Source organism: Lipotes vexillifer, unplaced genomic scaffold, assembly GCF_000442215.2.
Source record: "Lipotes vexillifer unplaced genomic scaffold, Lipotes_vexillifer_v1.1 scaffold717, whole genome shotgun sequence".
Taxonomy (NCBI): domain Eukaryota; kingdom Metazoa; phylum Chordata; class Mammalia; order Artiodactyla; family Lipotidae; genus Lipotes; species Lipotes vexillifer.
Window position 1 is genome coordinate 4778875 of NW_006798707.1, and position 10431 is coordinate 4789305.

Genomic DNA, 10431 nt, shown 5'->3' on the forward strand with positions numbered 1-10431 from the left:
AACCCGGGCCCCCCCCCCCCCCCCCCCCCCCACTGCTTTCCCTGTGCCGAAAAGATGGGGCTTCTGCAGCATTCACCCAGACCCTCCTCACTAACCCAGTGCTGAGTGCTGTACGCCTAGACCAGCCAACAGATGTGATCCAGATGTTAATGGTGTTGCTGTCCATCCTCCTCCTCATGCTTTTTATCCCCAGTCTCCTTCCAACTCCAAATTCCCATGTTCAGTACTCCCAGCTCAAGCCTGCCTCTGGCCCTCAGTCTCGGTGTTTCTCCTTTGGTCTTTCCAGCTTTTGCATCTCAACTTCCCCCTAATGGTCCATCTGGGTATGTTTCCCTGGTCTGCAGCATCCATGTGGCCCCATGGATAATCCCCCTCCTTCCCTCCACCCTCCCAGCAGCCACTCTTCTGGCACCCCATGTGGTGTTCCCCCAAAGGAGTGACCTGCTCCCCATCTCCCTGGCCCTCATCCCAGGTACACGTGGTCCAATGATACGGAGACCCGCACCCTAGCCCCTGGATGCGGAGACAGCGACTCACCGAAGTTCTCCCCGCCCCAGATGTCCATGTCCATGTCATATTTCCCCAGGTAGTCGAACCAGGATTTGTCCATCACGAAGAGGCCTCCAGCTATGATTGGGGTCCTGTGCATTTGGAAGGAAAAGAAGGAGGGTCAGTCACGGGAGCGGGGCTGCTGCGGTGTTCTCTGTCCTGGTGGTCCTGATCTTGGGGCCACATTGTCCACTTACCTCAAACAGGAACATGTTCCAGGCCTTTTCCCTTCGACTGTAAATCTCCTGAGCCTGCAGACAGGCTAATATGCTCGTCTGCACAAGTCCTGTGGGGCAGTCGGGATTTGCTCAGAACCCCAGCTGTTCGGAGGGCCTGGGGAGCCTCCCTCTGGCTTCTGCCACAGGCCCTGCCCAGCGGGGCCCTCCTGGGAGCTCCAGTACAGGGAGCGGGGACCATGGGCCACTGACCAGGTAGAGAAGACGGGCTGCGGCAGCAGCTGTGAACAGCACATCCATTTCTTGAGACTGGACTCTCTCTTCTTTTTTTTCCTCTCTTTCCTTCTGCTACAGATTGAGTTATATCCCCCGAAAAACATGTCGAGGTCCTAACCCTGAGTACCTCAGAATGTGACCTTATTTAAAAAGAAGGTCTTTACAGAGGTGATCAAGTTAAAATGGGGTTATTAGTGTGGGTCCTAATCCAATAGGACTGGTGTCTTATAAAAGGGGACATGTAGTTGCAGAGACAGACATGCACAAAGAGAAGACAATGTGAGGAGACACAGAGAGAAGACGGCCCTCTGCAAGCCCAGGAGAGGGTCCGGCATAGCCCTCAGAAGGAAGCAGCCCTGCCAACACCTCCGTCTTGGACTTCCAGCCTCCAGAGCTCAAGACGGTATGTTTCTGTGGTTTAAGCCACGCAGCCTGTGGTACTCTGCTGCAGTAGCCCTAGTAAACAAACACACCCTCATCTTCATTCTCTTTCCTTGGGGTCCTCTCCCAAGCTCCCCTCCCCTTGACCACTGAAAGAGATTCCAGAGAAGCCACTTGGAAAGGAAAGGGCTGCAGAGTCCAGCCAAGCAACCCGATAAGCACAAGGACGCACGTCTGCAAGAATCAACAGCTCGGCTGGGGTGCTGGCAAGCCCTCCGGGACCCGGCCCCTCATTCTGCGGGTCCAGAGGGTGAAGGGCGTTTTCTTCTATGTCAGATAGTTAGTTGATGGGGAGCAGGTCAGAAGCTCGGTCTCCCAATGCCACGACACCCTACTATCCTCTGGGAAACACTTGTCCTCTGATGAGCAGAGATGTTCCCACAAGAAGAGACCCTGCCTCAAAAACCCTACCCCTGGGACAGAGAAGGGAAACCCAGAGGCAGCGGCACCATCACCGCCTTGTCCTCGACTTTGTCCTGGTCCACTTGCCACATCAGACACTTCCGGCAGCAAGTAACCGAGGCACTGGTGTGTGCTGCATGGCCCTGAGGATGGTGAGAAGGTTCTGCTCTCCCTTTAGGAGCAAATGGCACTATCTGGCTCCCTCTCGGCATCACACCAGATCATGAAAGCTGGAGGAGGGAGGAGGGAGGAGGGGCTGGCAGGTCGATGCGACAGAGGTCCCACTGCAAAGTTCTCCCAATTCCCACCGTTTGTCTGAGTGTCACCACTCAGTTCTTCACAGCCCTTTGAGTCTCAGTTTGACTTAAGTTAGTTCAATGAAAATGATCAAACATTTACTCTGTGGCAGGCCCCGAGCTGCAGAGGTGCCCCTGAAGAGCCCAGAGCATCCCTGCAACCCCGGCAGGAACAATCCCCGTCTCGTGGTCTTCTCTCCACATCCTGAAGCGCTTGCTGGCCTTCTGACGTTCCACTGGAGGCGGGAAAGTTTTAGATTGGAGGTTCCCAACAGGCCTGGGACACGTGTACCCTCCAGTCTTGGGAACACTGAAGCCATACACACACGATGCAAGACACCGCTGGGTGGACCCCTGTACTCTACTCTACGCCGAGCCCTCAGATGGGCCTGAACCCCAGGCGGCCATCTGGCCACTGTGCTGTGGGTCACAATGGGGTCTGGAAGTGAGAATGTAGATGAGGACAAAGCCATCTGCAGCACCGCAGAAGCAGCCCAGAGCTGACGCCCCTGTCGTGTTCTCACGTGGGACACAGCAGTCCTGTGTGTTCGTACATAGCAGTGGCCATGCCTTGACAGCAGCCTCCACTTACAGCAATGGCTGACCCGACCTACCTGGGCTGAATCCTGACATCCAGCACCTGAGGGCTAAGGAACCATCTCTTCCCTTGTCAGAGGCTCAAACGGGACCATCTGGGACCCTCCAACGTTTAGCTGGAAGCGTAAATATTGACATGGCATGTGCGTGGGTGGACAGCGCTGGGCAAGTCCTCAGCACAGGTCTCCCCCGGCCCCCATCCCTTCAGCAGAAGTCTCCACGAGGACGGAAACCTCCTAAAATAAGGGCAAAGGCGGTGCTGGCCTGGCAAAGGGTCCTCTTGGTTTCTGCCCGATCGTGTGAGCATCTCACATGGACTGCTTCTCTATACCATGTGACAGAGGGAGGGGCCAAGTGGTTATGAATCTGCCCACCCCTAACCCTTGCCCTGACTCACCTAATGGGCTCAGTGGGGTCCAGGCGCCGAGCCTTCTGCTCTGGTGTGAGCTGCTCCCATTGGAAGTGGAGGCTCCAGTCAAACCCTGAAACACAGCATCCGCATGGCTGACTTGGTCTCTCTGATGTACCTGCAGACCTTGCTCATTCTGTCCCTTTACTAGAAGCTCAAGAACGTACCCAGTTTCCCAGGTGGTCCCAGGGATAACAGGTCTCACCCAAGCTGGTCGGCAACAGAGCTGCCTGATTTCCCTTCCACGGCTTCCTTCTTTCTCTCCCCGCTACTGCCTCTCTGAGCCTTCTCTGCTGGGTGGACTTCGGGAACAAAGGGCACAGGATAAAGAGTGGGAGTTGACAGAGCCCAAGAGTGGGCCCTAAGGGGGACACGATGGACAGTTATGGAGTGTGGCCCTTGGCCAAGAGTCTCGGGAGTGGGGGGGGGGTGTAAGCAGGAGGTCTGTGAGGGGCTGAATCACCCCAAACCCCTCTTGAGGAGCCAGCACTCAGCCCTGGGCAGAACTGTGGTGGGCCTTGAAGAGAGGGAGGCACCCGATACTGAGATGTTGGAACAATTCAGGCCCCACATTGGAGGGGGGCCCTTGCTTCCCTCGAATCCTCAGGCCCTGGAGTGACCCCGTGTTGGAGCTAGAGCTCAGGGGGCTGGGAGTGACCTGCTGCCTCCCCGGCCCTTCCATTCACAGTCCCCATGGTGAGGGCCACCCTGGAGCTATTGACATTACAGGATGCAGGGCTGGAGGTTCCAGACAAACCACTAGGAGAGTTTTCTCACTTTCCACCTTGGCAGCAACGACTAGGAGAAAAAGAAAGTCCTTACTGGGCAAGGGTGTTAGCCCCACTCACCCCCTCTAAGTTCCGCGGCCGACTCGATGTAGTTGAAGGTGTCCAGGTGGATGATATCGATCACGGGGCACACCACCCGCGTGTAGTCCTGTAAAACAGAAGGCCTGAACGCTCAGATGGCGGCATAAGGGAGCCAGGCCGGGGCTCGGTAAGGCCTCGGCCTGGGAGGGCCGGAGACTGGGTTCAGGGCCTTGACTGAGAACTTTCCTCTCTGGATCTCAATGTTCTCATCTATAAAATGGGCCAACAGACACTGCAACCTCTCCAGTTATGATGCCTACAATGCTAAGAGCCTTTCCTTTACTCCCGGGCACCTTCTCATGGCCACATAGTCATGGTGGAGACACGGGGAGGCTGGCTGGAGCGTGCTGCACACTGAGAAAAGGGACATCAGGAAGAAGGGGACCCCCGAAGTCCTTCAGTGCCACGGGGCTCTCAGGAGGCAGAGGACACAGTCAGCCAGCAAGGTGGCCTCAAGCCTGCAGCTCCAAGAAGCAAAGCCACACCTCCACAGTGGGAATTTCCCAACACTTACCTTCTATGCCTATGGTTCACGGGCAAGTTGATGCGTAGCATCTCCAGAGATTCCGAACTTGAGTTGTCACCTGTGATAATCAAGTCTGTACCTCCGGCCCTGACTTTGCTCCTCACTTCCAGACTCGGGTGGATCCAGTACACCGCCGGCCCCTCCAGGTGGACGCACACGGCCTTCCAGCGGTGCCTTCACCATCCTCTCCCCACACACGCTCCTTCCCTTGGTTCCCTATTTCTGTCAACATATCCCCCCTTCCTCCCCAGCGCTAACTTAAGAAGCTACACCTCTGCCCGTCAACTGGATGGAGCCTGCCGACTGTAACTCTAAAACTGCTTTTCTGAATGGACGCTGACTCTCCCTTGTCCCCTCGAGCCTGGCGAACGAGGCAGTGGACTCCCAGCTCCTCTCCCCACCCTCACCTCACCCCTTTTCCCTTTCATTCTACAGGTGGCTGACAGACTTGTCTTTCAAATCTCACTCTGTAGCTCAACAGCTAAAAACCTGAATTGCCTTGAAGATAAGGTTCAAACGCCTTAGCCTGGCATCCAAGACCATCAAAAACAGGCCTGTTTCTAGCTTTCCAGCCTCATTGCTTGCTACTCCCCCCAGGCCACCCCGCTGATAAGCATCAAAGTCATCCAGGGGATAGTTTCAAAATCTGCAAGACAAATTCACCAGTTCTTGGGGGCCATCAAGGCATTGCGTATGCTTTTAAAATGTTCCTTAATTCTGGATGAACACTCCCGTACTGGTATGCAGGAGGGGAAACTGGGCTCCCGTGGGCAGGATAATTGAGCTGTGACCAGGAGACTCCGTGGCTGAATGGGAATCCAGCAGCTGGGAGGAGACAACAGGCCTGGGCCTACAAGGCAGGACCACTTTTCCAATCCTTTGCACCTACCACCCCCCGTCAGCATGGGCAGGAACTTCCGTTTCTCTCGCAGTCATTTAATTTCCTGATTCAATCTCTCCCATAAATAAGGCCGTCTTCTAATTTTAAGCTCAGATTCACCGAGCACCCGCCTTGACATCCACAGACTTAATCTGGCCCTTGGCCTCCAGACATAACTCATCTCAACAGTGACAAGGTGCCTCTGAAGCCAACTGGCTCCCGTGAAAGGAAATGCTCATTTTCAATGCATTGCTTCCCCCTCTGGGATGTGCACAGATGCTTCCTGTACAGCACCTGCCCAGCTGCCACAGTGCTCTGGGGCCCCTGTCACCACGTGTCCGTGTGTGTCTACACACTGCATGCACGCACAGCCATCCACCACCCACACCAGTCTCTCCACAGAGACACACCCCAAAGACATTCTCCTGACTTGAATTCTGAAATGTTCTCAGAAGTTCAGAGACTGGTCTTCTTCTGTGCATCTGACAAAGTCCTGTTTTTGCCTTTGTCTGCTGAGTTTGGGCCTCTACCTCTTCACTGTAGGTAAAAACCCTTGTGCCATAAAGGATTAACCTAAAGATACGTTTAGCCCTTTGCTCAACTCCTGAGAGGTAACTTCTAAGCCCTTGGCATGTTCTGCCTATAAAAGTGTCTGTTTACCTGGGACCTTGGGGTTACATCAGATAGTCTACGCTAACGATGAGGTTTGTGGTGACGGCCTTGGGTCACGGGATGCCAACTCAACTTGACCTCTGGAGGGGCATGGAAACCATGGTGGTGATTAGCCACATCTACGTGACTGGCCTCCAGTAAAAACCCTGGACACCAAGGCTTGCGTGGGCTCCCCTGTTTGGCAATGCTCTGTGCATGTTGCCACATATCCTGGCTGGGGGAAGCAAGTGCTGCCCGCACACCAGCACTGGGAGGGGACAACTGCACGATCGTGCCTGGAACACCCGCCATGCACCTCTTCCCGCTGCTGATCTTAATCCACATCCCTCTGCGGTAATAAACAGTAACCACGTGTGTAGCATCTTTGCTAAGTTCTCAGTCCTTCTAGTGAATTACTGAAGCCAAGGGTGGTCTTGGGGACCCCAAACTGCAATGCTGTTTATTTTTAATCTTTCCTCAATATTTGGAAACTACAAGGCAAAATAAAATGCTGGTTCCTTACCTTGGCCACAGGCTTCCCCAGAAGCCACCCATGGCCTCTGCCTCCAGGGCTGTGACAGACTCTGGGGTACTCTTCTGTAAGTTCTGAGGGTTTCTGTCCTTCCACAACTCGGTTGTGACAGCTGCTTGGCTCAGAGTCATGGAGGCCAGATAGGCAGAGAGGGATGTTTGGGGCTAAGTGCTATGTGGAGCCAGACTTAAGAGGGGGCTGCAGAAGATGTTAGACATGACCCCTCGAAGACAGGACACAAACCTCCCTGAGGGACTTCTGTATCCCTCAGCCCCAGGCCAGAGCCGGCTGGGCAGCAGGTGTTCAGCTGGCATTGGCTAAAAGAGGGCAGCTATGAACTCTCTCTGAGGCCACTGTCAATGGCTAGAGGCAAAGCAGGTGGATCAATTACAGCTGAGCAGGATGGCCTCTCCTCACACAGGCTCAGGGATGGATGGACTCTCCATAAAGATGCCCAGACCCACTGCAGGTCCCTACCTGTGTGCCCCAGTGGCTTTATCTTTAAGGCTAGGTCCAGAGGTAAGCTCAAACGGCAGCTGCTGAAATTCCTGGCAGATCCAGAACAACACGCCCTCCCCGTCTCCGACACAAATCCAAGCCCAAGCCCCACTGAGAGCCAATGGCCATCAATCACCCCTCCAGTCATACGTCTCTTCTTTCTCCACCATCTCATATAATTAAAACCACACTGTAGACGGGCAACCAAAGAACTTCTAGAGACGACCATTCACTCATTGCATCCACCAGCATCACTGAGCACCTACTATGGTTTAGGAACTGTGGATGGTACAAAGATGAATAAGACCTTGCTGTCTAGGGAAGGTGGTGGACAGGAGAGCAGAGGAGTACAATGTGGGGTGTCTGTTAGCCTGGAGGGAGGGATGGGGGAGCAAGAGGGGGGCCAGGGACCTGGGTTCCCATTCTGGTTCTGACATCTAGAATACGTTTTTTGTTTATTGGTTTTTTTTGTGGTACGCGGGCCTCTCACTGCTGTGGCCTCTCCCGTTACGGAGCACAGGCTCCGGACACGCAGGCTCAGCAGCCATGGCTCACGGGCCCAACCGCTCCACGGCATGTGGGATCCTCCCGGGCCGGGGCACGAACCCGTGTCCCCTGCATCGGCAGGCGGACTCTGAACCACTGCGCCACCAGGGAAGCCCTAGAATACGTTTGACCTTAAGCAAATCAGCACACTCAGGAACTCTGTTTCTTCATCTATGAAGTAAAGGCAAATTATAATTTGCAAAACTATCCTGCCTTCCTAACAGGGCTTTTGGAAGGAACAAGAAAGGAAGCATGTGAAAGGGCTCTGAAGCATATGTAAGCCATTATTTATATCAATTTGCCAAATGCTACAGGAATTGAAATTTCTTAAAGTCTCTTTTTCCTACTAAAGGAATATGTAGATAAGGGTGGCAGGGAAGAAGCCTCTGTTTAAAAAAACCTAACAACTTGGTGCTTGTTTCAAGTTATCATCATGTAATTGAAGGGAAGGAAGGGAAATCAAGGAGATTTTCCATGTGGAAAACACCAGCTGAGGACAGCTTCTGACAGCTCAAGCCCAACCTCTTCCTTATCTCTTTCTATTTTTGAAAATCCCAAACTCCAATTACAGCTTAAAATTTCCACTTCCACTCACAAGATCAAATCACGTTTTACTCTGAGATGAGACACATACGAAGACACGTGGAAACAAGAGGCTGACACACGCCCACACTCCCCATCCTGAAGGGGATGTCTCAGCAGAACCATCTCGTTATCAAGAGTCGGGGTCTGGTGAAAACCTCTGCAGGTGAGGGTGGGACCACAGTCTGGGGTTTGTCTGAGCAATCCTCTTGCCATGAAAGCTTTAGGTCAGACAGTGGTGGGCACTGGGAGCTTGGCCTGGGGGGCTGAGCCCACTCTTGGGGCCGCATGACTTCTAGAGGAGGACTGCTGTGCAGGGATACACAAGAGAGCAATTTTTCAAAGAGGGCTTCAGAGATGGACTCAGCGCCACGGGGAAGGAAAGGGCCTCCAGGTTCATTAAGGCTGCCCGAGGAAAGCATCCTGCAGGGACACATCAGCCTGGAGGTCCTTATAGGTCAAACACCGAATTACCGCACAACCCAGCAATTCCACTCCTTGGTTATGTACCCCAAAGAACTGAAAGCAGGTACTCAGAGGAAAACCTGTATACAAATGTTTGTAGCAGCATTATTTACAGTGGTAAAAAAGGCAGAAACAACCCAAATGTCCGTCAGTGGGTGAGTAGATAAACAAAATGTGGTATATACTGTGACATTGTGATATGAAAAGAAATCTGAATTTAGCCTTTGCTCCTCCTAAAACTCTTGGAATTTCCTGACTGATTGGGGGTGACAGGAGTATCTTTTGTTCTCATAATAAGCCGTTTTCACTCTATCTGAGTTTATACTAATGAGGTGACTCTTGGAGGAGGGGGGGCTGGTTCCCAGAGGAACCAACCATGTGATTAAAGGGGGCTGGAAATTGCAGCCCCACGCCCAACCCCCTCACATTCCCTTCCCCATTTTCCCCCCACCTCCAAGGAGAGGAGAGATGCTGGAGATTGAGCTCAACCACCAATGGCCAATGATTTCATCAACCATGCCTATGTAAAGAAACCTCCATGAAAACCCTAAACAACACGGTTTGAAGAGTTTCCGGGTTTACTAAGAGTGGACTTGAGGACACGGGGAGGGGGAAGGGTAAGCTGGGACAAAGTGAGAGAGTGGCATGGACATATATACACTACCAAATGTAAAAGAGATAGCTGGTGGGAAGCAGCCGCATAGCACAGGGAGATCAGCTCGGTGCTTTGTGACCACCTTGATGGGTGGGATAGGGAGGGTGGGAGGGAGGGAGACACAAGAGGGAAGAGATGTGGGGATATATGTATATGTATAACTGATTCACTTTGTTATAAAGCAGAAACTAACACACCATTGTAAAGCAATTATACTCCAATAAAGATGTTAAAAAAAAAAAAAAAAAAGAGTTTCCGGGTTGGGAAAGAAAGCAGGGTGTGGATTCCTTTTCCATGGTCCATCCCAACTCTCCCTCGAAACTCTGCCCAAAATAGGTGTTCGATAAATGTCTGGTAGTTAACTTAGAGGCACGAAGCGAGCCCGTTTTCCTCCTATTCCAACCTTATCACCTCCCGTTGCATCTAGTTTTGTATTATTATCATTTCCAAACACTGAGCACCTTACTCTGTGACCACAGTGAGGTGATTAGTGCCGCCCTGGGTTTGTCATCTGTTAAGGGAGACAGAGAACTAAACCCAGAAAAGGAAATTGTAGGGCTAAGTGGGCAATTCTTGCTGGGAGTGATCCCAGCTGGCCATGCAGTCAGGAAAGACTTCCTGGAGGAGGGGAGACATGGGTGAGGCCCTGGAGAGCAAGGGGCTTGTGGAGAGGAGGGGAAGGGCATCCAGGGACAGGAAGGGCTTAGAGGGAGATGAAGCAGTGGGCGTGTCGGGCACGGGCAGGGAGGAGGAGTAGCCTAGCTTTGTAAGAGTGTTAGACTGGGGGGGCTCGCTGCATTTGTAGATGGCGCACAAAGGGAGGGGAGGACGTGGAAGGGCCTCCAGCGCCGGGCCAAGCCCCTCAACAGAATGGTCTGCTCATAACCGACTATGTCTCCATCCAGACCTCTTCACCTGGTTATGTCACACACTTATACGAGCCCTCCCGATCTCAGAGAAAGTGGTCACGGGATCGGTTTTAACATCTAGGCCCAGGTGTGGGAACTCTGTACACCCACCGAGGTTCTCTCAATGGATGAACAAAGTTGGTAAGGATTTCTCGGTACTCTGAGCGGTTCAC

The 10431-nt window shown here is 53.0% G+C and overlaps 1 protein-coding gene across 1 annotated transcript in view; it reads right to left on the minus strand.

Moving 5' to 3' along the window:
- The window catches only part of GALNT14 (polypeptide N-acetylgalactosaminyltransferase 14), a 233031-nt gene that overhangs the window by 42590 nt on the left and 180010 nt on the right, over nucleotides 1-10431 (minus strand). Inside the window, exons 7-9 of the mRNA XM_007470881.1 lie at nucleotides 3995-4082; nucleotides 3135-3219; nucleotides 538-641 (exon numbers count right to left, since the gene is read on the minus strand). Of these exons, the coding sequence (XP_007470943.1) occupies nucleotides 538-641; nucleotides 3135-3219; nucleotides 3995-4082 (277 nt within the window). The remainder of the gene's footprint in view (nucleotides 1-537; nucleotides 642-3134; nucleotides 3220-3994; nucleotides 4083-10431) is intronic.